Source organism: Chanos chanos, chromosome 9 (assembly GCF_902362185.1).
Source record: "Chanos chanos chromosome 9, fChaCha1.1, whole genome shotgun sequence".
Classification (NCBI taxonomy): domain Eukaryota; kingdom Metazoa; phylum Chordata; class Actinopteri; order Gonorynchiformes; family Chanidae; genus Chanos; species Chanos chanos.
In genome coordinates, this window is record NC_044503.1 from 34828782 (window position 1) to 34856264 (window position 27483).

General features: G+C 38.2%; 1 protein-coding gene across 1 annotated transcript; it reads right to left on the reverse strand.

The window, feature by feature from the left end:
* Positions 1-1235: 1235 nt before the first annotated feature.
* LOC115821689 (tumor necrosis factor receptor superfamily member 14-like) lies at positions 1236-27483 on the reverse strand. The gene is made up of 6 exons (XM_030785493.1): positions 27389-27483; positions 14901-14959; positions 10782-10907; positions 10529-10684; positions 10172-10259; positions 1236-1284 (listed from the first exon to the last, which is right to left on the reverse strand). Exons 1-6 carry the CDS (start codon positions 27481-27483, stop codon positions 1236-1238), a joined length of 573 nt encoding a protein of 190 aa, XP_030641353.1.

Genomic DNA, 27483 nt, shown 5'->3' on the forward strand with positions numbered 1-27483 from the left:
ACCGTATCGTGTTTACGGAGTGCAGTGATACGTGAAGGGTTGGTGTGACCTTCATGGATGCCCCATTCAATTTCTTTGAAGTATATAGATAAACATGACTCTGGAGGAAAAACTCATAGTACGCTTCCTAGAGGTTTTGCCACGTTCAGAGAGGCAACACCAGGCCGACCTATTCAATGAACCGTAGGGCCACCAAGATACACCAGCTGCGGCAAGAGCTCCGAACCCTAAAATGACAGCACAAGGTGTGGCGAGTGAGGAGGAAAGGCAACCACTTGCTGAACTCTGTGACATCCTAAGGAAGAAGCTCATGACCCTGCGCAGGGCAGAGTGGCACCGGAGGCGGGGGAAGAAAGAGCAAGGAAGCGTGCTGTTTTCATCTCTAACCCTTCTGCCTTCACTAAGACGCCGCTAGTGGACAAGCACAGTTCTTTGTTTTCTTGTGAAGGCTTCAGCTAACGTGACTCTACCTGATGTAAGTTCTTGCATTCTATAAATGTAAGTTATTTTGTATTAGTTATTTCCTGGCCTACCCTGTATTAAATAAAACTCAGTCAACTACACGTGCATTCAGTTTTTTCAACCACTCACTCCTCACTCACTCTCACTCACTCATTATCTAAGCTGCTTATCCTAATTAGGGTTGGGGGGGGCGGGGGGTTGATGGAGCCTGGAATAACACAAAATAAACAATAAATCCTTTTAACTACTAAAAGATGATAAGACAGTGTAGTGTTCAAATACTGTTATTTACTTATTTATATGTTTAAGCATGCTGTATTTGTTTATTAAGATGAATAGTTCAGCTGGAACATCACAAATATCAAGCATTTGCAGGGACTCTCATCTCATCACAAATTAAAGGGAATATGGAATATGATGGTGATACCTTTTGACTTCTGCCAAGATGAGAGAAAACGAAACAAAAAAAATCAGCTACTTCACAGATGACGACCGCACTATTCCAGTATTACTGCTCATATTCTACATTTACCATACTGTAAAAACTGACACATCTCCCATCCTGCTCAGTAAGGTCCCTTCCACACATCTGACAAACCACTTACAATGAATCCTTTCCCTTGATTAAAAACGAACCAATCTACCCCAGTCTCTGTCTATCTGTGCACTAATCTAAATTCATCTATAAGTGCAGACATCAGATGAATGTGTTTCTAAAATGCAGGAGTTTAGCAGGAGCTTCTGCCTGATGTGCGCTGCGCAGGTGTAGTCTTTTAAAAATTCCCTCGCACGTTCTCCAGCCAATCGTGACCCACCAGCAGTCTGCAAGGAAACAATGGGATGGGGCGAGCGAGAGTGAGAGAAACACCCGAGCAGGAACAAAAATACGTCCAAGGGCGTAACAGCTACCTAACTCAGAGTTTTCGCTAAACCCACTTTCTGTAATACCCCACTGGCCACTACTTAAGCCTGGTACGGCAGAGCACGACTATTACTAAATTTTGCGAGTAGGAGTCACAACAAAACAGTAAATAATCATATAACAAAGTGAGAAGTCATTTTGCAGGATGTTTCTCTCATTCACCGAGCAGTGCAGCATATTTAGAAGTGCATTAATGCAGAGATATATTGTTATGTATCGCAATGTAAACTAAATATTATCAGATATTGGGTACTCACTGGGGGCAGCTCAGCACCCTATCTTACTGATACCAGATGTGTAAATAATCCAACATAGTGAAAAAAAAGGCTTTATTAAAAAATGTTTGGAAGAACAAAAAACGTAAATTGTTTAAGGTTTATGATTTGGAGTAGAAATATGCATCTCAGCAAGATCACAGTCAAAAGAAGTTCACATTATATCATGTGGGATTTTTGCTCGAAAAATAAAGAAAGACAGAAAAAATGAACACTGTTACAACAGGCTAAGAAAACATGTGAAGTTCAGTGTGTTCTATGGGGAAAAACACATGTAGAGTGCATCAAGTCACAATTTGTATTTTATTTCCACTAGGCCTTTGAAATGAGTTGTGATTGTGTGACTCAAAAGTTTGAGACAGTACTCACTTCACTTCTGTTCAAACCACAGCATGTACCCACATCTGCAAAGGTACACACACACACACACCCCTCACACACTCAAATACACACACAAATCATAATTCCAGAGAACTCTGAAGTGTCTTACCCGGCATTGAGGAGACCCTCTGTCTCCCCCATTGGTTTTCTGACCTATTATAAAACAGGTAACAACAGTTTTATACAACATGAAAACTTTAGAGGCATTCTGCATCTACTGTATTATAGGCACCTGAATGCAACCATCCATTTTAAACATCAGTCTTTCACACATAATGTCAAGAAATACTCTCTTAAAGCAGACATGTCTCACAGGTTTCCTCCATATCAAAGACAAAACACTGTCCTAAAGATTTGCATAGTTCTGTAGCAGTGTAACACACCTGTGTGCAGGTAACATAGACAATGACCAGTGAGGATGAGGAGGAGAATCACACACACTGTTACTATATCACCAGGAAGCCGGACGCAAGTGCAGAGTTGGTTGAATTTTAATGAAACCAGGCGAGTACACAAATTCCAAAACAGGACGGACAACAAACAGGAAGCAACACAGAACGTATCCAAAACAGTTTCAAGGCGCTCAGAATACACATAGGGTAGACTTCGCAACGAAAGAGAGAAACAGTGACCTTAATAAAGAGGAGGGAATCAGGGAAAACAAAAGTGAACACAGGTGTGGGTGATAAAGGGACAGGCCGATGATTAGTAAACCGGCGACGCCAATTGCTGAATGGCTGGAGTTGGTGTGGGAGGAGACGAGGTCGTTACACACACTGTACTGAGAGTTATAACTCTGTTCAGTGGAGCAGTACACCACTCTGAAATTACATAAAACACATTACAGACTTTATAAATAAACAGGTCATTACTTAAAATGACATTATAAATGACTGAATAAATATCAACATTCCATTCTTAAACCACATGTAGCCCAACAGTGCTAGCATGCTATTTACTGAGGAATGCAGAACCTAATTCTAGTTAATATGATGTTATACAATAGGCCTATGTCTCACGCAGTGAATTTGATTCGTCTGTTTTACTTGTAGCCACTGTATTGACCGTCTAATCGTTATAGACTCGGTAACCATCTCTCCAAGTCCTTCCCTCTTCAGAGGGAAAGGGAATCAGTAGGATTATTCTCTGAAATTTAAAAGTGATAACAACGGAATAAGAAAAATGGAAGTCAGTGCTTTTAAACGCTGCCGACACGTTAAGCATAGGTTGAGATCTTAAGTTTTCATTTACCCATCGCTTGCCGCCATCCACTCAATAATTTGACCCCGTTGCGACCTTCCTAACGATGACCTCCAACTTATATCCGTTACTGGCGCGCTCAGACCGGTCACTAAGCAGCGGAGCTCAGTGGGTGTCATTTGTGACTGTTCGGGTGTCTCGCTAAAGGACTTTCAAACAACAGAACAGATGATCTCTTCTGAAAATACAATACATTGCTATCAATGTAATATTCGGAGGACCTTTTACAGGGAAACCAGTGAACAGTTTGTCGAAAGATGTTTAATGCTTTGGAGCATTCAAAGTCATGGACTTATAATTATGTTCCGTTTTGTTAAACGAGAAATTTTACAATTAAAATGTTCATAAACAACATGAAACACAGTGTAGCCTATACAACTGTATGACTTTATGACTTACAAAATGTACGGTGACATGTTTCTTTTACTTTCCCTGATTTGGCAACCATATTTGACGAATTAATAGCCTACTGCGTATGTGATATACCTCCAACATGCTGTAGGTTTCCTCCGTCTGTTGCTTGTGCTCCTCTTCGGTCCGCAGAAATAGCGCCCCCCGTCGAGCTTGTCCACAGACAACACAGTCAACTGGACCTCGGCATCACTTAAAATTTTGCTAGAAAACCGACAGTAATTTTTTGTTTCCCTGACAGTCTGTGTTGATCACCACATTTCAGTCCGTTTTGTTCGAGTCCGTTTTATTCGAGTCCGTCGCTTAAAGTTAACAAGCCGCCCTTGATTAACATGCAAGAGCAGGCTAATGAGATTTCACAACCCGGTTTGGCCACGATTAGTCTGCTTGCATCTGAAAAAAAGTTGGTAGAAAAGATTTGCATTAATTTATGTAATGTATTTATGCATTTTGCACTTATTTATGTATATACCCTACGATTTAGTCAAACAGAACTTTTGTTTTATGAGCAATATCCATATCCATTCCAAGTTCTTGCTGTGAGGTGACAGCGCTACCCATTGCGCCACCGTGCCGCGCATATTTAAATCAGGTTATACAAAAAGGTAAATGGAGCTCTAAAATGAAAAGGACTTAAGCACGGGGAAGACTGAAAGAGGCAGAATAACAAACCAAGCCATGTCTCTCGCTTAGCTTATGTCTCCTCTGATGTAAGGACTAAATGTCAGTGTTTTGATACAGTTTTGCACTGAGTGTGCATGCGCTACCTGCCCTAGTGCGCTTTTGCGCACGATATCCGTAATGACACTTTCTCACCTGAATGGAACCTGTTTCACCACACCACTCAAATTAACCGATGGTAGCCTCGTATGTTACAAAACGAATCCACAAACAACAACTTTTCTCATGTACTGACGTGGTCGTCGACCCTCTACTCTTACCAAATGGTCTTAACACTTAAACCACAATGTTTTTCCGTCGTTTTTTCTCCCACTTAAAGGGGTGGTGGTGGTGGTAGGGCTCACAAAGTTCATAAAACTTAATTTAGTTAAAAATGAAAATAGAAAAGAGGGAGAGAGAGAGAAAGAGAGAGAGAGGTGAAGAGTACAGTGTGAGGATGTGGACATATATTTCATAATTAATTATATGCCAATATCAAATCAATGTGATGCTTTGAAGGCAAAAATTGCATTGCCAATGGATTAGTTTAGGAAATACAACATTTGCCCTATTTAACGTGACTTTTGGTACAAATCATGCCCACTTCCGGTCAGAACATTTCATTTACCATTAGTCATGATAATGATGATGCTTGTATCTCTGTGTTGGTATTATGATGATGAAGAAGAAAGTAATTGCATTTAACGCGTAAATTTAGTTTTCACAATGGAATGTTTACTTGCCAGTGTTGATTGACCTAAAGCACTTTCATAGCGAAATAATTTTACAACAATATGTCACTTAACAAGAGGAGTTGGCCTTCCTGTGTTGAGCCATGCATCTTTCTAGAGTTTTTTTGGTTTCCCTGATATATAAGTCTGAGCATTCTTCACTGCATTGGACTGCATATACTAGATTGCTTTTCTTGTGTTTGGGTGTGCGGTCTTTTGGATGGACCAGTTTATGCCTTAGTGTGTTGCTGGGTTTGAAAATCACAGAGATGTGGTGCTTGTTGAAGATCCTCCTGAGTTTCTCAGACACTCCAGACACGTGCGGGATGACAACATTGTTACGTTTTGTCCTCTTTTCTTCACTAGCCGCAGTGCTGTTGTTCTTCCTGGATCTTGTGGCTGTGTTCACAAAGGTCCAGTTGGGGTATCCACAGGCTTTAAGTGCATCCCTCAGGTGTTGAATCTGTAGCCAGGCTATAGATTCTCGTATAGATTCTCGCACAAACATAAAACATATTCTGTTGTCTTAAGTCAAAGGTAGTGTCCGTGATTGTAATCCTGCACACTTTTTGTCAAATTCAGCTAATCTCATCATGGCTTTCCACATGACCGATCAGTGTGTGCGTTCAAAAAAAGTGTAACAACCTTGCCTCCTCCCTCGCCAGTCTCAACCATTCCGTGCTCATTCCGTGCTTTAGTAATCACCGGTCTGATCACTCCCCTCCTGCACACCTGCCCTCACTTTAGTTTCCCATTACACATCTCCCTATTTAAACCCTGTCGGATCAGTCAGTGCGAAGTCTACACTATCCCCAGTGTCTCCTTTCGAGGAACATAGAGCAATGCCGCTGCTAAGAATATTACTGTAATAAGACTTTATGTGTTTGAGTCATCAGTGTGAAATCCGTAAGAAGTGCTTTCGCTGGTGTCTTGTAAGGTCATATGTATAAATGTGCGTAACCCACGGTGATGCAAGTTCTCTGCCACTAAAGTTGTCAGGTTGCCTTGTGTTGTCTTGCAATTTCAAGGAAGGTCTGGCTGTGGAACACATGTGCACAGATGTTTCTGATGCACATTTGTGATGAGCTAATTGAGAAATTTTGAGGAGAAACAATATTTGCAGGCATTTTTTTTCTCTAGAGTTGTAATCCAGCACTGAATGAACAGGCTCCTGTCTTGTGTCACTATGTATCAGCTAAATTATGTGTCCACTAGTTTACTTCTCAGATGTCTTACCAAAAACAGTGAGCATATCGAAGTGATACTGTCACTGTGTGTCTTACCACTGCTAAATACAGGCATGTCACTGCATTCTGCATAATTCTGAAACAATCATGTCTGTTGTACCGAGTAAGAACCTACAAAGTGACTTTTCTGACAGGGATTTATTACAAAAATAGAGAGCACATGTGCACAATGATCACAGAACATAATATGTTGCATTTAAAATCTTACATTTAATATCACCTGTAAGAAATTTTACAATTATTGTAGAATTGCATTTGCAATGTATACTTTTCAAATAAGACTGTAAAAACTCATGTAAATTCCTGTACATTTAACTTTGCTGGAAACAGTAAGGTAAGAAAGTAAGGTACAGTAAAATGTATATTTATATACATTGAGAAAGCAAGATAAACAATGGAAAAAAGAATTTCATCAAGAAGATGATGATTTGCATTTTTCTTAAAAGAAGGAAGTTTCAGTCATTAGTTATTATGGAATGGGGAACTGGAGAATGATACTGCTGAGTATATATGATGTTGGAATTTATGAAAAATTTGAACAGTATGTCAGTGTCCTTCAGCGATGTATTTAATTAGTCAATTGAACAATTCTGCTCATTAATAAATGAATGAGTTCATAAACTTTTAAAAAGATTTGTTTTCATACAGACACAATAACATACCTCACCACTGTCTTTAGCACATTCTTCTGGTCAAACCATAACTCTGTTTACCTGTGCATGTACTAACTCATTCATTACCAAAACATCATAGTCATCATGTTCACCTTTGTCTCCTGTTCTCTGTCTAATTCAGTTACTGAGATGTACACTCATTTGACTGTACAAGACTGATGAAAACAAAGCAAAGTCTCTCACTGAGCCGTGTACTTCCTGTTGAAAATCTCTGTTCCTGTTTTGTTTCCCTGTTCCTGTTGGTTCCCTTGTTTCTGTAAGCTTTTGTGAGGCCTATTAGCCGCCTTATTCCTCATTAGTATTGAAGCTCCTGTTTAGTTTTCTGTAGTTTCACTGTCCCAGATTTTGCCTGATACTGTGAGTTGGATTTGGATTTTAATGACCTTGACCTGCCCTTGCATCGTACATCTCACAGCATTTGTGCCACCATTATAAATATTATACAGAAAGTTCTGATTTGAAGAGGAAATCATGATCATCAGCCACTGGTATCTGACCATCATCTCATTCGCCACTTGAGCCAGTTTTGTAGGAATCCATTCAACTCTACTCCTATCATAAATCATTCTCTCTTTACTGTCCATGTCGGTTTGCCTGTTTAGCAATCTCAGCACTTTAAACAAAGCCTTGTATCTAATTAAACATGATCAAGATGAACAAATGGATCCCAGCTGCCCTCTCTCTGCATACCAGTTTAAATTTAGCTATGACTGGAAGAAGCAAATAAATATGTTACTAACATATCAGATCCACTCTGAACATTGCTGATAGCTACATTACCTTAATCAGAGCCTAAACATCCATCACAACTACAAAAGTCCACTACATTCTGCAATCATTACAATTCAACTGATTGGACAGATTTGAAAACCTAACATTCTGCAATTTCTGCAACAAAATCGTGCACAAAAAGAACAACTTATGATATTGGAATCACAATGTACTCTGGCATTCCTGCATTTGTGGTTATTTGTCTCTTTTGGCACCTTAACAAATGAAGAGCTCTCAAAGAGATGAAAAAAATACATGCCTAAGTTGACACAGTGATTGGAGTTTACCAGCGGTACACAACATACAAGGCATTTCATCACTGCCAACGTGAATCATCAGGCTACTTTTTAGCACCCTAACCTGTTACAGTTTGGGTTTAAAGGCTATAGCGATGCCATTATTGGAGGATGCATTATCTGCCAAATATAGGCCTAAACCTATATTACACCTCTACTTTTTGGGGGTCAACTTTTGGTTTACAGAATTCTGGAGGAGTTGAAGAAGGTTGTGTCCAGGGTGCAAGGAATCTGTAGTGGTTTTCCCTGCCTATTTCCTGGTTCTTGAAAAGCACATTTCCTGGAGGGTGGGCAGGGGAACACCAATGCTTTTGTTCTGCTGTCCTTACTGTTCGCTGCAGTCTGTTCCTATTCTGGTGGTCTGTTCCTCTCCTGATGATGAAAGAAAACATGCATGTATTGAAACAGTGACTAGAGTTCATCAGCAGTAAGTACCAGAGATTGTATGCTCAACAAAGCAGACAAGATATAAGCTAGTATCAGAATGTAATGGGTGACAGAGCGGCTATAATAAGAACAACAAAGTATGTCTGTATAGTTTCACTTTTCAATGCATCAAAAAAAGAAACAAACCAGGCCTGTCTGATAACTTATGAACACATCCCATCAGGATTTAGGCTGTTCTTCTGCTGTTACTGAAAATGAAATTAACCTCTTCATCAGTTGTCCTCTACTCATCTCAGTTCAGTTTGCGTGAGTGTTGTTTGCCCATGTCAACATCTGCTCTGTCCCCTCAAAATCTGACACATGTTGATTTGGGTTGGGCTGTAGGACAGAGCCTAGTTAGTCTTTAAATTAGGCTACATTAGAGGTTCTGTTTGGAGAAGTTGTGTGTAAAATCACAACATCTCTTTGAAAGTCTCTCTCTCTCTCTCTCTTTTTCTCTCTCTCTCACTCTCTTTCTCTCTCATGCTGCGTGCAGACTGGTGCAAGGACAACAATCTGTCTCTTGATGTTGAGAGGGCCAAAGAGATGATTGTTACCACAAACAAAACATACCCGAGCTCTCTTGGAGGTGAACCAAAACTGTCTCAGTTGGTCTGGGAGCAGTTATTTGGTATGCACCAGGGCTTGGTTAACTTGGACCATACAGACCAAGTCCCTGAAGGACTGCATGACACCCATAATGCAGGGGGAGAATGTTTTCCTCATTAACATGTTGTGCAACAGCTGACAGTGTTAAGACAACTGTTAAATTACGTTAAACTCCTGAACTTCAGTGGCTTCTCCCTCTGTCACCCATGTTATAGTCATATGAGACTGTGGACATGAATGCTTTACTTCATTCAATATGTTTATAGATGGTGATTCCGGATCATCAGTGTCTGTCTCTGGGCTTGATCCTCCTACAAAATCAGAGAGAGACTGGATGAATCAATTAAACATTGCTTCATTGCTTCGTGGTCAAACAATGCTAAGAAAAAAAAAGAAGAAGAAAAATAAAACAATAACAAACAAACAAATTAAAAATAGGAATGACAAGCAAATAATGTGTACTTTTCAGACAGTTTTTTTTGTCAGTTTTTTAGTTCTGGGGTAAGTTAATGTGTTTGGTTCATGCCTGATGGATACAACTAATAAACCAAAACTAGCACTGAACTCTGTAAAAATATGTGATTCCCACTCAAAAGCTTAAAGCAAATGTGCTGATAAGGTGTATGATTTCTACATTTAGAAATAACATACCTGAAGGCACCGATTTTCTTTTTTTGTACCAACAAAAATATAAAGGTCCTGATCCCACAGCAAAAACAATGATTAAAAATACAAGTGAAACAGGAACGATGATGAGAACTATATATGTTTCTTCACATTCAGTATCTGATGAATCAGTTCCTGGTATTTTTACCCGTCTCATAACATCCATGGAATTCTCACACCTGTCAGATTAAATAAAATCATATAATTATTTGTGTTAAATTATTAATACATTAAATTGAGGAATCTAACTGAAATAGTGTTACAGGCAATGCTAATGTACAGTGAACACAGGATTCTCACATCTGTCAGATGAAATAAAACCACAATATTATCAGGTTACACTGAAGAGTCTATCTGGAATTACTTTACAGGAAACTCACTGTGTATGTGACAGACAGGATGAGAATGAACCGTCTGAGTAAGTTTCACCAACACAGTCACCACACACAGTGTCTGTATCTGCTGTCCCTACAAAAACAAACAGAAAAATTACAATTTGTCATTAACAGAGGACAAATACCACTGACAGAAGTTTAACAGATGTTGATCGAAGTTTAATGCCTCTGTTACAAAGCAGGAATGACTGTTCACAAATTAAAAAGCAGAAGATACATAACACTGATCAGTCTGTTGGATTATTCATCTATTTATTTTATACAGTTTGGCTGTTTGTGAATTATGACATGTAGTGGCATGTTGATGAGTGACCAAAACAAGTTCAGTCTACAGGTACAGACCTTTCTGTTTGATGTATTGTCCAGGTTTACATTTTGAATGTTCAACAACTGCTCTACAACTGTGTTTGTGTTGGTCAATACAGTAAAATCCTTCACGTGGTTCACAGATGGTGTCTGCAGTAGATGTGCACTCTGTCTTTGTTCTTAACCCTTGACCTACAAAAGAAACAGAAATTGTGTAAATATAACAGTGAACTGGTCTGGCTCTTATGTCGGAGAAACTTGATATGATCGAATCAAAACACAAACTCACTGGAATCACAGACAGTACATGGGAAACAGTGTCTTTGTCTATTGGGTAAATCAGTGAAAGTAGATGTAGAGCAGGGTTTACATGACGTAGCTGCATCCTCAGAACAATGTCTGTACACATGATATCCTAAAAGAAGACAAAAATCAATATTATGTTTATTTTCTTTTTTTTTCAAAAACACTGTTGTAATTTTTTCTACCATAAATGATTGCTTTAATAAATAAATCTTATCTGTGAAAATTGAAGTAATATATTTGTAACAGTTTGGTTTAGACTGTATTCAGTGATGACTCTTAATTGAATCCCTTGTGATCATGTGAATGAACAGTGATAGCTTGACTCACCAGGTCCACACATAGGACAACATCTTCCATCCACTTCATATTGAGCCAAACCACATGCACTGATACAGAGATGAAAGTTATTAAATAGAACCACTGCATGTAAAAAATAGATGTGCAATATTAACATAATTATCTTCTTTTTATGATCTGATGTCCCCAAAAACTTTTAGGCTCTTCCTTCTCATATGGGTCTAATCTCTGGAGAATTATCTAAAAGAAAAGAGAGGAGAATTTTCTTAATGAAATGTTATGCTTTGACAGAAAAAGAGTGAATCTGAAAAGTATCATCAACAATGAAAAAGACTACAAGTAAGCAGTAAAAGCAACAAATTTCATGATAGCTTGATCTCACAGCATAGACAAATCTAATACTGCTTTTCCAACAAGAAGAATATTATCACTGTAGTACAGAAAAAAGACAAATTAAGGAAATTAAGGAAACTTGTCAGTTTGGCAGTGAGGTGGAGATAGTTTGTTATTACTGGATGACAGCAGTAACACAACATTCTTGAAACCTGAAATATGTAAGGACTTTGACTTACCACTGACTTCAGTATGTTCATAGTAGAAGACTGAAATCAACAGCTAAACTGTATGGCTTAAGTTGTCCCCAAGTGTTTTCAAATATGCACTGTCTGCAGAAATGAAGCAATAGCGTCTGCATATCACGAGTTAGTTTGAGGAAAAAAAAAAACCCCACACAGGCCAGTTCCCCTTTACTCTGGCCCTCTATAGGCCTACATAATCTACAACGACAAATTGAAACTAAACAAACCTTTACGAGAGGACACTCAGGTGATTCCTAAAACTGCGATGCAACAACATGTAATAGTTCATTCTTTATTCTTTAGCAAGGTTCTACACATTTAAGGTGCGTGGGATTTTTTTATTTGAATCACAACAATATATGATGATTTTGGCTCCAACACAAAAAAACCCAAAAACAAATCGATGGACACGACGGATTGACCTGTGAAACCACAGAGGTCTACATGTAGTTGATAACAAGAAGAAATAGATGGCTTAATAGTAATATAAATTATCCTTACTTTTGATGTTTTGCGGAGTGTGGCGTTTTTCTTTTCTTTCTTTTTTTTATAGTCACGTGATCAGCTGTCACGCATTCCTCCAGCACCAGGTATCGCTACGGGTATGGTGTGGAAGATCCCCCTCTACTGGCTGTATTCTGTTTAGTCACTTGTTTTCCTTGGTTCATTCAGTTCAGTATTCGGCCATTGCGCACTTGTTTTTGTTCATCAGTACGTATTTACTGTCACTATAAATACTCCTGCCATTTCTCTGTCTCCTTGTGAAGTCTTAACCTAACGTGGATCTACCTGGTGTATTGTGGGTGAATCTTCAGCCAAGGCAAGATATAGCCGAGACTCCAAACCACACTGTTCCCTTGTTTCCAAAATAAACAGTTCAAGCGCACAGAATCTGATGCAATATAAGCTTATTGCATGCATTTAAAGCAACATATAACAAACTGAGCTGTTCCCAGGAGCAACTAACAACCCTCTGGATGCATCAAGTTTTATAACAAGTTTCAAATCTCAACCTGCTGGCCACAGCTGCAGATTTTTCATCCATTCAGGTCCACAACATTATTTTCATTGCGCTCTCTTTTTAATTAAAAATGACCCCAGTTTTGTCACCAATATTTACTACTCGACTCTTTTGAATGTTTGCCCGCCTGACACTCAGATGGAGTATCTCCCCTTCTTCCCCAGTTATTTTTCACAAATCTCGTCCTAATTAAAAATGATTAATACACATAAAACTGGCTGCATAATTAAAATGATTTAACTCACAATGATTACACAGAAACATTTTATTTTCTCCAACAGTATGTTCCTGCATCCTTTGAATCTGAGTTCTTTTGTATCCTGCACTGTCCCTGTTCTGTTTTCTTGTGTCTCTGTTTCCTAGACTATTGTTGAATAAAATTTGGTCAAATACTCACTTTCAAAGCCGCCTATCCTAATTAGCCTATCCCAGCGCTCACAGGGTGAAAGACAGGGAAAAACCCTGGTCCACATTTGCCCTCCAGTCATCTGAGTTCAGTTTGTGTCAGGAGGACTTGGGTGAGGAGGTGAATAGAAACAAGACATGCATATGAAAGTGAGATAGGGACATCAATGGTTGGGTTCATACACAGTGGCATTTAGATGTAACATGACTCCTATGAGCATTATAAAAAAGAACATGCACTGATGGGCAAATGATAATTATATATATATATATAAAAAAATACCAAACAGAGGTGGAACAGAACAGAGGGGTACACAGAAAGAAAAAACAAAAGTACATCTGTACTTCTGTGAATCAGTGACAGACTGAGGGCAGTGAAAAGATTGATGGAAGTCATGTATGTTCTTTCAAATCTATGTCACAACTGGGCCTTCAATTGCAGAGCCTAAGGGAAAATGGCCTAACCTGTATATTTCAGAAGAATAGATCTAAAAAGGACTTCCGCACACTGACAGATATTCCAGTTTCGTCTCAATCGGAGCAGTCCTTCCAAGAAAAGGGAAGAACGATTCTCCAGCATTTTCAAGATCAAAACAGGAAATAAAGTTGTCCTCTTCATGGGTTATGATACTGCTGAGGGTCCATGGGTCACTCAGGTCCTCCTGGCATATTTCAAGGAGAGGATTTCCCATCCATTTCCTATCCTGATGCAAGTTATAACATTCATCCTATTGCAGTCACTCAGACGTACACAAACTGTGTTATGAATGTGAAAAACGGCCATATACAGAAATATGATGATCTACAGGTGGCATTAAAAAGACAGCTGCTCCACTATATTGCTGATCTTCAGTGTGTTCTCCCTCTCAGTTTAGTGTTAGTGATTTTCCATTGTCACCATCTGTCCTTTTATCTGCTTTTCCGACAAAAACATCGAGAAGATTGGATGAAACAACATACGATTCCGGTGAGCTAAATAAACAAACACAGATATCGCCTGTCAGGGAGGACAGGCAAACCACAGAAGTGCTGATCAAATGTATGGTTTCTTTATTTACAAATAACAAAACTGAAGTTTTCATTTTCTTTTTTTCCCAGTCTCACATGCTAATCCCACTAAAATAACTACATCTCCACATAAAACACCAAGTACGATGGGAACTGTATACATTTTTATCACATTCAGTATCTGATTGTGTAATTGTAACAGTGAACTGGTCTAGCACTTATGTCAGAGAAATGTCCCAATGTGATCAAATCATAGGACAGACTCACTGGAATCACAGACTGTACATGGGAAACAGTGACTTAGTCTGTTGGGTAAGTCACTGAAAATGGATGGAGAGCAGGGTATACATGATGTAGATGTATACTCAGAACAATACCTGTACACATAACATCCTAAAGGAAAATGTGGTAATTCTTTACCAAACGTTTTGTTTCAGTGACAAGCCTGAGCTGTCATGTGTTCATCGTGGCTTTGCCGCAACATGACTGGCTTCACTATGACATGAAGACTCTTCAAAATTTAAAACAGCTTTTCTCAAGGCAATATCAGGGTATTTCTAGCATTTGATTAATGCATAAAATTGACTAAATACAAATTCTTCTCTTAGTTATTGTTCCACATATGAACTTTTCTATAAACCTTGTTTTTCACTCTTGGTTGGCTGAAGATGGAGTACTGACACAATCCTTTCAGTTATATTCATCAGACTTTTTGTTTGGTACGGTATTCTATGACAGCTCTCAGTTGAATCCTGTGTGTTGTGTTTGAATGAACAGTGATAGTTTGACTCACCAGGACCACACATAGGACAACATTCTCCATTCACTTCATATTCAGCTTTACCACATGCACTGATGCAGAGATGAATATTATGAAATAGTGTGATTGTGGATATAAAATAGCCGTGCAGTATTCACATAATAATCCTCTTTTGAGTTATGATGTCCCCAAGACCTCTGATGCTCTTCATTCTTAAATGAGGCTGGTTTTCATCTCTGGAGGGGGCATTCACTCTGAGAGAACAAATTTTTTTAAATCACATTTTTTTTATTAACAGGGAACAGAGAAAAGCTTCAAAGTATAAACAACAAGGAATAGACAAGGTGTGAAAAATAAACACAACACATTTCATGATTGCTTGACTTCACAGCAGAAGTTAATTTGATACTTCTTTTCCAGCAACAAAAATATTGTCATTGTACCACAGGAAGAAAAATGAGTTAAGGAAGTTTTAATGCTGTATTAACGCAATGTTCCTGAAATGTGAAATATGTAAAAGTTTTGACTTATCCATGTACGAAGGCAAATGTGTAAGTGAACAACTTCATTGCATTTCTGTGACTGTTTGACTTAGAATATATTAGTTTGACATTTAAAATGCACAAATCATCACTAAGGTGTTATAAATATGCAGGGTTTACAGGAATAAAGGAATCATGTTCGTGTATCCCTCCTTGTAAGAGATGTCTTACAGCAAAATATTTGTGAAAGATTATTTATCTCCTTTCACTTCATTTGAAAACAAAACAAAAAGAGCCTGGGCTAGTTTCTCCTCACTTTGGGGCATGACTAAATAGGCTAACAACAAATCGAAACTTAACAAACTTTTACAGCAGGATACCACCATGTGATAACTAAAAGTGCAATACAACAACCTGTAATATTGCAAATATATTCCTTAACACAACTGAGCATATTTGCTGCATATGGGATATTATGTGAAATGTTTTGATACAATATCTTGAACTCCTAAGGAGTCATCTCTTATGTTCTCAGTTCGGAATCTGTCAACAACCACCTCCAATTTCTCCACTAGGGGGCAACATAAACTTCATAATACACTTTGAGTCGTTCGAAATGTTCAGTTATTCAAAGATCAGATCTATAAGAAGTTTTGTTCTACACCTTACAGGAGACAAGTTCCTTGTGTATATTAATATTTCCTTGTAGTACTGTTTATGCATTTGATTAAATTAATTTCTGATTGGTTTAATCTTTACACCACTGAATTTAAGCCAATTAGGAATAACTTAATCTAAAGTATTTTACACTCATTTTCTGCTCTAACATTTATATCAGAGAAACTCAATGTGATTAAATCATAGGACACACTCACTTGTATCACAGACTGTACATGGGAAACAGTGACTTAGCCCATTGGGTAAATCAGTGAAAGTAGATGGAGAACAGGGTGTACATGATGTAGCTGAATACTCAGAACCATGCATGTGGACAAGATAGAATCAGCATTATGTTCTCTTTTCATCAAAGAAAATGTTATAATTCAATAACAAGCCTTAGCTGTGATATATTTGTCTTTGCTGTAACGTGACTGGACTGGCTTCACTATGACATGAAGACTCTTCAAAATTTAAAACAGCTTTTCCCATGGCAATTTCAGTATGTTTCATTTAATTAATGCATAAAATTGACTAAATACAAATTCTTCTCTTAGTTACTGTTCCACAGATGAACTCATTCTATAAACCTTGTTTTTCACTCTTGGTTAACTGAAGATGGAGAGACAGACACAATTCTTTCAGTTATGCTCATCAGACTATGGTTTGGTACGGTATTCTGTGACACCTCTTAATTGGATCCCTTGCGATGTCTTTGAATGAGCAGTAATAGTTTCTGTGATTTAACTGACTGCAATCGTTGGAAGTGTCAGAAAGTACCAAGACCAAAATGATTCCTTTGGGATGCAGAGGTAAAAGTGTATTTGCCATTAGATGACTGAATGTAAGGACACTGGACAATGAGGATGCAGTTGAGACTGCAGTTAGCTGTGAAAGTCTCCTAAAAAATAACCACAGGACTGATGGAGTGTGGGTGAGGTTGTGGGTGTCGTGTTGGGGACAATAACAGAACCTGGAAAATGAAAAAGAGCAGACAGTATGACTTTACCACCGACATATTAGACAGTCAAATGACCCAACACAAAATCAAACTATGGATTTAAATATTCCAAATCTGCACTGCTTTATAAAGTCTTATGAGATAAATAACTATTTATTAAACTGCACTTTGTGATAAGCTGTGTCTGGAATCATATGAAAACAATGCCTGCTGCTGTCAAAGGAACAAGGTGTGTCCTTCAGTCACGCAGTGCCATTTACACAATGTGCCACAATGCATTCAGTTGCTTTGAGTCAACTTCTCTTGCCTCAAAATCTTGTCTGTGGTATTACTGGGTGAAAACAAACTCAGAGTGTATTTTAAACAGGCTTTGTTTGAAACAAGCTTTGACGTTTTCAAATGAGAAATACAACATTTTAGAAACCCAAATCAAAACACAAGGATAGATACACATAGACCACTGTAAACATTCCGTTTTTACATATAGTTAATGTACATTTAGGAATGCTGAATACAGTCCACTTAAAGAAAAAAATGTCCAATTTTGTAGTAGAATCTGATTGAATAGGCTCACATTCCGTTTCTAAGTAACCGAAAACAGGAAGTGTTTTTTGTTCCCAGCAACAGTAACAGCATCAATCAGCATATAAGGCCAGCTGACATATGACATAAGAGAACAGAAGATCAGATGACCAGACTGGACCACAGATGTATTTCCACGCTGTTCTCCACAGTGGTAAAACCAGAATGTAGGCTGATAAAATACTTCAGTGTCATGCTCTGTAAAGGACTGTAGATGTGTTATGCAAGGTTTAACGTCCGCCCTTAACTTGGGCCAACACATTTCAGACAAACAGCTCTAGAGACACATTCTTACAAAATAAGCATGAATTGAATTATTCTCAGTCGATTAGCGATAAACAGTGTTTCTTACAGTCGCTAAAAAAACATTTTGTTCTCTTTCATGACTTCTTTAGGGCGACTTCTCTAACTTGTGTGCAGTAGTTGCTGTCACTAAGAAGGCAGAGTGCAGCACACATAGAAAGATCACAGAACACATAAAGAATACTTTTAGAGCAGCAACATAGAGCAATGCCGCTGCTAAGAATACTGCTGTCATAAGACAGTGTGAAACCCTTAAGAAGTGCTTTCACTGGTGTCTTACAAGGCCATATGTATAAATGTGTGTAACCCAACATGAGTTCTCCACCACTAAAGTTGTCAGGTTGCCTTGCGTCATCCTGCAATTTCTAGCAAGGTCTGGCTGTGGAAGACATGTGATGGGTGTCTCTGATGCAATATTTGGAGGCATTTTTTTTTCTCTAGAGTTGTAATGTAGCACCAAGTGAAAAGGCTCTTGTCTTGTGTCACTATGTATTAGCTTAATTATGTGTCCACTAGTTTACTTCTCAGATGTCTTACCAAAAACAGTGAGCATATCGAAGTGATACTGTCACTGTGTGTCTTACCACTGCTAAATACAGGCATGTCACTGCAGTCTGCATAATTCTTAAACAATCATGTCTGTTGTACCAAGTAAGAACCTACAAAATGACTTTTCTGACAAGGTTTTATTACAAAAACAGAGAGCACATATGCACAGTGATCACAGAACATAATATGTTGCATTTAAAATCTTACATTTAAAAATATCACCTGTAAGATAAATTTTTCAATTATTGTAGAATTGCATTTGCAATGTATGCTTTTCAAACAAGACTGTAAATTACAGTAAAATGTATAATTTTTTTATACATTGGGAAAGTAAGATAAACAATGGAAAAAAGAATTTTATCAAGAAGATGTGTGATGATTTACATTTTTTTTTAAAAAGAAGGAAGTTTCAGTATGGTTCAGTCACTAGTTATTATGGAATAGGGAACCGGAGAATGATACTGCTGAGTATATATGATGTTTGAATTTATGAAAAATTTGTACAGTATGTCAGCGTCCTTCACTGATGTATCAATTAGTCAATTGAACAATTCAGCTCATTAACAAATGAATGAGTTTCATAAACTTTTAAGAAGATTTGTTTTCACACAGACACAATAACATACCTAACTACTGTCTTTAGCACATTCTTCCGGTCAAACCATAACTCTGTTTACCTGTGCATGTACTAACTCATTCATTACCAAAACATCATAGTCATCATGTTCACCTTTGTCCCCTGTTCTCTGTCTAATTCAGTTACTGGGATGTACACTCATTTGACTGCTGTGTTTTCATCAGTCTGGTACAAAGTCTCTCACTGAGCCATGTACTTTCTGTTGAAGATATTTGTTCCTGTTTTGTTTCCCTGTTCCTGTTGGTCTGCTTGTTTCTGTAAGCTTTCGTGAGGCCTATCAGCCACCTTATTCTTCATTAGTATCTAAGTCCCTGTTTAGTTTTCTGTAGTTTCACTATTATGCACCAGATTTGGCCTGATACTGTGAGTTGGATTTTGGATTACGTTTTGGATTATAATAGCCAGGTTCTGCCCTTGCATCCTACATCTCAGAGCATTTGTGACACCATTATGAATATCAAAAAGAAAGTTCTGATTGGAGGGGAAACCATGATCATCAGCCACTGGTATCTGACCATCATCTCATTCTCCACTCGAGCCAGTTTTGTAGGAATCCACGCATCTCTAATCCTATCATAAATCATTCTCTCTTTACTGTAGGTACAATTGCAATCCTAACATAGGGAAACCAAAAGATGTAGGTGTGATTGATCTATTAATCCTGTCTCATAAAATCAGTCTCATATAATTTATTAACCATTAATTTGGGTGTTCAATATTTTATTAATTAACAACTAAGATCAATGGGATAAGCTAGCTGTAACACTGTGCTACAGTCTTAGAGAGTATTGCAGTACTAATGTATTACAATTACACTACCAAACCCATAACACTCATGAACAACCAGGCTGATGAAGGTAATTGGGAGTGCTTTGATGGCAGAGGTTGGCATTCAGTGAATAATGTGGCAGAAACAGACAGGACAACAGTTTATTTCAAAGATACTATTTATTAACATAATCAGTACTACTTGGCAAACTAATACTGATATGGTACAATCAATAATCAGCAGCAAATAGAATGATCAAAGGGTAAATGGTAATGTAACGGTGATGAGTCTATGTACAGGTATTCAGTGTAGGACTGAATGAGTGTTAGACCAGAGATGAGAGAGCGCGTGCGTGTATGTGGGCGTGTGCCCAGCTGCACACTGAAGAGAGAGGGAGGAGTTCTTTGGAGAGAGGCTGTGCGCAGGCGCACAGAAAAGAGGAGGAGGAGCGAGGGAGAGAGGCTGTGCGCAGGCGCAGAGGCAAGAGGTATGCGTGGTATGAGGATTTAGTGTGCAAGCGTGTGTGCTAGACACCAACTAGAGTGGGGGTGGCAACGAGAAGCGCATGTGTGCGAGAGACCAAAGAATGTCTAACTTGAGAGCTAGTCTCAAGTAAGTAGGCCCCAAACTCAACAACTCTACCCAACCCTTAAGTCACGCTGCAATCCCAATGTAGGAGGTGTGCAATCAGGAAAAGGGAGTTAGAGAGAGAGAGAACGCATGCCAGATCTATCCTTCATATCCTTCATTAGTTGTGACCAAAAGAAAATAGCAAACAGCTAAAAACCGCATTGAACCTGAAATACAGTGTGTACATTTAAATCATAAAAGAATTCAAATAACAACACTTCCTTCCTTAACTGCATATAATCTTAATACTAAAGTATGCCCAGATGCCAGCCTTACTTTGAATAGCTTATTGCGTGGCGACCGAAGGTGCGTCTTTGGTGGTCTGATGAGCAGTGCGATTCGCAGGTCCAGGGAGAGGTTCTTTCCCTTGTCACTTGAAGATCTTCGGGGCTCGGTGACTCGTACAATGATCTTGAAGGGTCTTGATTTAGTTAATCGACGTTTAAAGAAATAAAAAGGGATACGGTCGCCTTTTCTTCGGTCGAAAACTGTGTGCGTTACAGTGTAACTAGCCGGATGAAGTTAAAGTCGCAACTGCGCGAGAGAAAGTACATTAGACTTAGGCTGTACAAATATCTCGCTTCGTTGTTTCCTTGTCCTTTTCTTCGGCAGAGAAAAGAGACACCTGCTGCTAGCGAGCTGCTGCTAGAGCGAGCCGCTGCCAGGGAGTTGTAGAATTGAAGAACCGGAAAGAGAGAGAGTTTGGAATTTTCCGCGGTTTTATGGCGAAAATTGCATCATCACTGTATCTGGTATCTGGCTCCATTGCTGTATCCAATACCGTTACAGTGAAATCTGAGAAGATGGGTACGGATTACCCATGCGGTCAAGCAGGGAGTTATGGGTAATATGGTCTACGGGCCTGACAACCCCTACATTACTGTCCATGTCGGTTTGCCTGTTTAGCAATCTCAGCACTTTAAACAAAGCCTTGTATCTAATTAAAGGGTCGCGGGGGGTGCTGGAGCCTATCCCAGTGCTCATAGGGCGAAAGGCAGGGCAGACACATAGACAAACACACTCACACCTAAGGGCAATTTAGTGTCTCCAGTTCACCTAACCTGCATGTCTTTGGACTGTGGGAGGAAACTGGAGCTCCCGGAGGAAACCCACGCAGACACGGGGAGAACATGCAAACTGCACACAGAAAGGACCCTTGCCACCCGGCCGGGAACCGAACCCGAGACCTTCTTGCTTCAAATGAAGAAAAAAAGGAGAAAGAAAAAGAAAACAACAACAACAGCAAACAAAACAGAAAACAGGAATGACAAGCAAATAATTTGTACAGAGTAAAAAACTGTTGTACAGAGTAAGAAACTACAAAATGACTTCTCTGTTAAGGTTTTATTACAAAAATAGAGAGGATATATATATATATATATACATACATACAGTGTTCATAGAACACATGTTACATTTAATAAATAGAACAATTCAACTCATTAAAAAATGAATGAGTTTTATGAATCCTTAAATTTTCTTTAACACAGTCACAGTACACACAGTATACAGGATTCTGTAGTGCCTGCCGAAGGGGAGGAGTTGAAAAAGGTTGTGTCCAGGGTGCAAGGAATCTGTAATGGTTTTTCCCTGCCAGTCTTCTGGTTCTTGAAGAGTACATTTCCTGGAGGGTGGCCAGGGGAACACCAATGAATTTGTTCTGCTGTCCTTACTGTTCGCTGCAGTCTGTTCCTCTCCTGATGATGAAAGAAAACATGCATGAGTTGAAACAGTGACTATAGTTCATCAGCAGTAAGTACCAGAGATTGTATGCTCAACAAAGCAGACAAGATATAAGCTAGTATCAGAATGTAATGGGTGACAGAGCGGCTATAATAAGAACAACAAAGTATGTCTGTATAGTTTCACTTTTCAATGCATAAAAGGAAGAAACAAACCAGGCCTGTCTGATAACTTATGAGCCCATCCCATCAGGATTTAGTCTGGTTTTCTGCTGTTACTGAAAATGAAATTAACCTCTTCATCACTTGTCCTCTACTCATCTTAGTTCAGTTTGCGTGAGTGTTGTTTGGCCATGTCAGCATCTGCTCTGTACCCTCAAAATCTGACACATGTTGATTTGGGTTGGGCTGTAGGACAGAGCCTAGTTAGTCTTTAAATTAGGCTACATTAGAGGTTCTGTTGTGTGTAAAACCACAACATCTCTTTGAAAGCCTCTCTCTCTTTCTCTCTCTCTCATGTTGCGTGCAGACTGGTGCAAGGACAACAATCTGTCTCTTAATGTTGAGAGAACCACAAAGATGATTGTTACCACAAACAAAACCCACCAGAGTTCTCTTGGAGGTGGACTGAAACTGTCTCAGGTGGTCTGAGAGCAGTTATTTGGTGTGCATCAGGGCCTGGTTAACTTCGGTCATACAGACCAAAAGCCTGAAGGACTGCATGACACCCATAAGGCAGGGTGAGAATGTTTTGCTCATTAACATGTTGTTCAGTATTTGACACTGTTAAGACAACTGTTAAATTACATTTAACTCCTGAACTTCAGTGGCTTCTCCCTCCGTCACCTGTCTTGTCATATGAGACTGTGGACATGCCGTCTGTACTTCAGTCAACGTGTTTAAAGATGGTGATTCCACATCATCACTGTCTGTCTCTGGGCTTGATCCTCCTACAAAATCAGAGAGAAGACTGGATGAATCAATTAAACACTGCTTCACTCCTTCGTGGTCAAACTATCCTAAGAAAAAAATAGAACAATAACAAAAAAACCACACAAATTAAAAATAGGAACGACAAGCAAATAATGTGCACTTTTCAGACAGTTTTTTTGTCAGTTTTTTACTTTTGGGGGTAAATTAATGTGTTTGGTTCATGCCTGATGAATGCAACTAGTAAACCAAAACTAGCACTGAACTCTGTACAAATATGTGATACTCAAAGGCTTAAAGTAAATGTGCTGATAAGATGTATAATTTCTTTATTTAAAAAAATAACATACCTGAAAGCACCGATTTTCTTTTTTTGGACCAACAAAAATAAAAAAGTCCTGATCCCACTGCAATAATTATAACTAACAAAACCGGAATGATGATGGGAACTATATGTTTTTCTTCACATTCAGTATCTGATGAATGAGTTCCTGGTCTTTTTTCCCATCTCGCAACTCCATCAGAACTCTTACACCTGTCAGATTAAATAAAATCACATCATTATGTGTGTTTGAAGATTCATGTGTTACACTGAAAAATCCATTTGGAATAGTCTTACAGACAGTGCTAATGTACAATGAACACAGAATTCTCACATCCGTCAGATGAAATAAAACCACAATATTATCATGTTACACTGAAGAATCTATCTGGAATTACTTTGCAGTAAACTCACTGTGTATGTGGCAGACAGGATGAGAATGAACCGTCTGAGTAAGTTTCACCAACACAGTCACCACACACAGTGTCTGTATCTGCTGTTCCTACAAAAACAAACATGAAAATTTGTCATTAACAGAGTAGAAATACCACTGACAGAATTTTAACAGATGTTGATCAAAGTTCAATGCCTCTGTTACAAAGCAGGAATGACTGCCAACAAATTAAAACACAGAAGATACACAACACTGATCGGATTATTCATTTATTTGTTTTATACAGTTTGGCTATTTGTGAATTATGACATGTAGTGGCATGTTGATGAGTGACCAAAACAAGTTCACTCTACAGGTACAGACCATTTTGTTTGATGTATTGTCCAGGTTTACATTTTGAATATTCAGCAGCTGCTCTACAACTGGGTTTGTGTTGGTCAATACAGTAAAATCCTTCACGTGGTTCACAGATGGTGTCTGCAGTGTATGTGCACTCTGTCTTTGTTCTTAACCCTTTTTCTACAAAGGAAACAGGAATTGTGTAAATGTAACAGTGAACTGGTCTGGCACTTATGTCAGAGAAACTCAATATGATTAAATCAAAGGACACACTCACTGGAATCACAGACTGTACATGAGATACAGTGACTTAGCCCATTGGGTGAATCAGTGAAAGTAGATTTAGAGCAGGGTGCACATGACGTGGATGTAGACTCAGAACAATGTCTGTGGACAAGATGTCCTAAAAGAAAACAAAAATCAATATCATGTTCTGTTTTCATCAATATTGTTGTGATTGTCAAAAATCTATTGTTTAATAAATATGTACTATCTGTGAAAATTTAAGCCATATACTTTTAACAGTTTTCTGTAGACTGTATTCTGTGATGAATCTTAACTGAATCTCTTGTGATCACTTGACTGAACAGTGATAGTTTGACTCACCAGGACCACACATAGGACAACATCCTCCATTCACTGCATATTTAGCTTCACCACATGCACTGATGCAGAGTTGAAAGTTGTGAAAAAGTACCATTGCACATGAAAAATAGATGCACAATATTAACATGATTATCTCTCAGATCTGATGTCCCCAAGATCTTGTAGGCCCCTAATTCCCAAATGAGGCCACTCTGAATCTCAAGAATTACCTGAAAGAAAAGAGAGAGGAGAATGTCTCACATGATGTAGTCTATTATGCATTGACAGGGAACGAGTGAACCTAGAAAGTATAAACAAGGACAAGACTACAAGTGAACAGTAAAGACAACAAATTTCATGACTGCTTGACTTCAAAGCATACATGAATTTCACAGTTCTTTTCCAACATGAAAAATTTATCACTATAGTACAGAAAGCAAAACAAATTAAGGAAGTTTTTGCACTAGTCTCTTCAGTAGTGAGATGGAGATAATTTGTTATTACTGGATGACTGCAGTAACACAATATTCTCGAAACCTGAAATATGTAAGAACCTATCAATGACTTCACTATGTTAAAAGTTAAAGGCTGAGATGAACAACTAATTGGAATGGTTGTTACTATTCAACTTAGAATATACCAGTTTCACATTCAAAAGCTGTTGCTTACGTTGTTGCTAAGAGTTTTCAAATATGCACCATTTGCAGCAATGAAGCAACAATGTCTGCACACTGTAAATAAAACCTGAGTCTGCTCTACTAAAAAAAAAAAAAAAAAAAAAAATTGAGGAAACTATTTGCATCAGCTTTATAAGTATTTCTAACTTTTTTTTTTTTGCTTGTGATACTCAAATTCTGTTCAACATTTAACCAAATCAGTAGAGAAACTTGATTAAATCTCTTATCGGTAGCCATATTGGAGTTGAAACCACTTGATTTTCCTACTCCAGATATTTAGTTAAATGTGATTAACTAAATTCTAATCAGCAGTGATGTATTCTATACAAGTTTACTCTAAGCATAGCATTTAAGGTTTAAAAATTATTTATTTAGTTAAAGCCTGCTTAAATAGCTGTTTCAGTTGCATTTAGTACACATTAGCCTACTCAATACATGTACATCATTTATTAAAAAGTACACAGTATGTAATCCACAAATTTTCACTTTGTTCTCTACCCACATTGTTTTACATTAGCAAAAGATGGTGCAACAGAAAACATTCAAACTTCACGGAGTACTTTTTGCTTTCAATAAAGACACTTCATCAACAAAAATCTATATTCTGCCTTGTATATTTTTACAGCAAAGAAACTAAAACAAATGTATTTCGCAAATAATGCTGAAGATTTAAAATAAATTATGCAAATTAGACTAAAGAGGTTGGTTGGTTCAGTGGAAGCAACACACAAATTATTCTGCTGTGAGGGTATTTCATTCTCTGCAGCTTGTAATTTATTTAATGTTAGCCAGCATTAGCTTGCTACCCAAACGTTTAGGTTTATGACAGAGCATAGCATTATTTTAAGAAGCACTAAACTAATATTGCAATGATGGATGAACAGTTAAACCTATGTTCTAACATTAACGTTATATTAAAAAACACGATCACCACACCTGTATCATCTTTACAAGTGGAGTTCAACTACAGGTTACCTATCCAATTGTACTGGCCAGCAAGCATGGCAATATAAAACTTAGCTGTCGCTAAAACGAAGTGTGCAAGGCATATTGATTACAAAACACAGAAACATTGCATTGGATTATGTTCACAGGTAACTACAAACAATAAAACAAAATGGTTTAGCAAACAGTTGCAAAATTTAGGCTATCAGCGAGACAGAAAAGTAGGCTACATGTGCCACCGAATGCACTGATAATTAAACTTCAGTCCTCCTCAAAATGGTGGCTGTTCTGGTGAGTGCTCTGAACTGCACAGTTATGTTTAAGTAAATCTAACATAATGGATAGCAGTGGAAGAATGCAGTAATGTAATTATGTTGAAATTATGCAGTTTCGTTTGTTCAGAAAAACATCATGTACCGTTAACAAATGAAATTCACCCTTACAGTATAATAATGTAAAGTAGAAAACAGATTTTTTGGTCAAATCATGAATTTCATTTGTTCTTTACTGAATTGTTTTTTTTTTTTTATTGACTTTACTAACCCCCTGGATTATTTGTAAATCAGTGGCCCATCTTTTAAGAGTTATCTTACAGAAAAAAACGAATATTTCTGAAAGATTATTAATCTGCTTCACTTCATTTGAAAAAGAAACACACAGGCCAGTATCTCTTTACTTTAGCCTGGACTACATTAGCTATCACGACAAAACTAAACTAAAACTTATTAGGACACCATAATGCGATCCCTAAAACTGCAATAAGACAACATCTAGTAGGCCCATTTCAAGTGTATTCGTTAACAGTTCAACACATTTAAAGTACATGGGATTATGTTGTGAAACATTGTAATATAATTTCGGCTCCAACGCAAAAAGACAGCGCTCGTAGGCCTACTTCCGCATTTATATTAGTTTTAAGCTGCATTAACAGCTAGCTATCGTTGACACAGATCTCCACACTTCGTTCAACCGCACAAATGCAATGTACAATAAATAGCTAAAAAAGGAACTCGACATAATGTATCTTTCAATTGAGAACAATTTAGCTTAATATTTTTGCACATAGGTGTGACTGACTCTGCGTTGTGTATGACACTGGACTCAAACCGGCGACCCTCGGGATGGGAGGCGGGCGTGCTAGCAAGGAGGCTAAAACCCTTAGTCACTAGCAT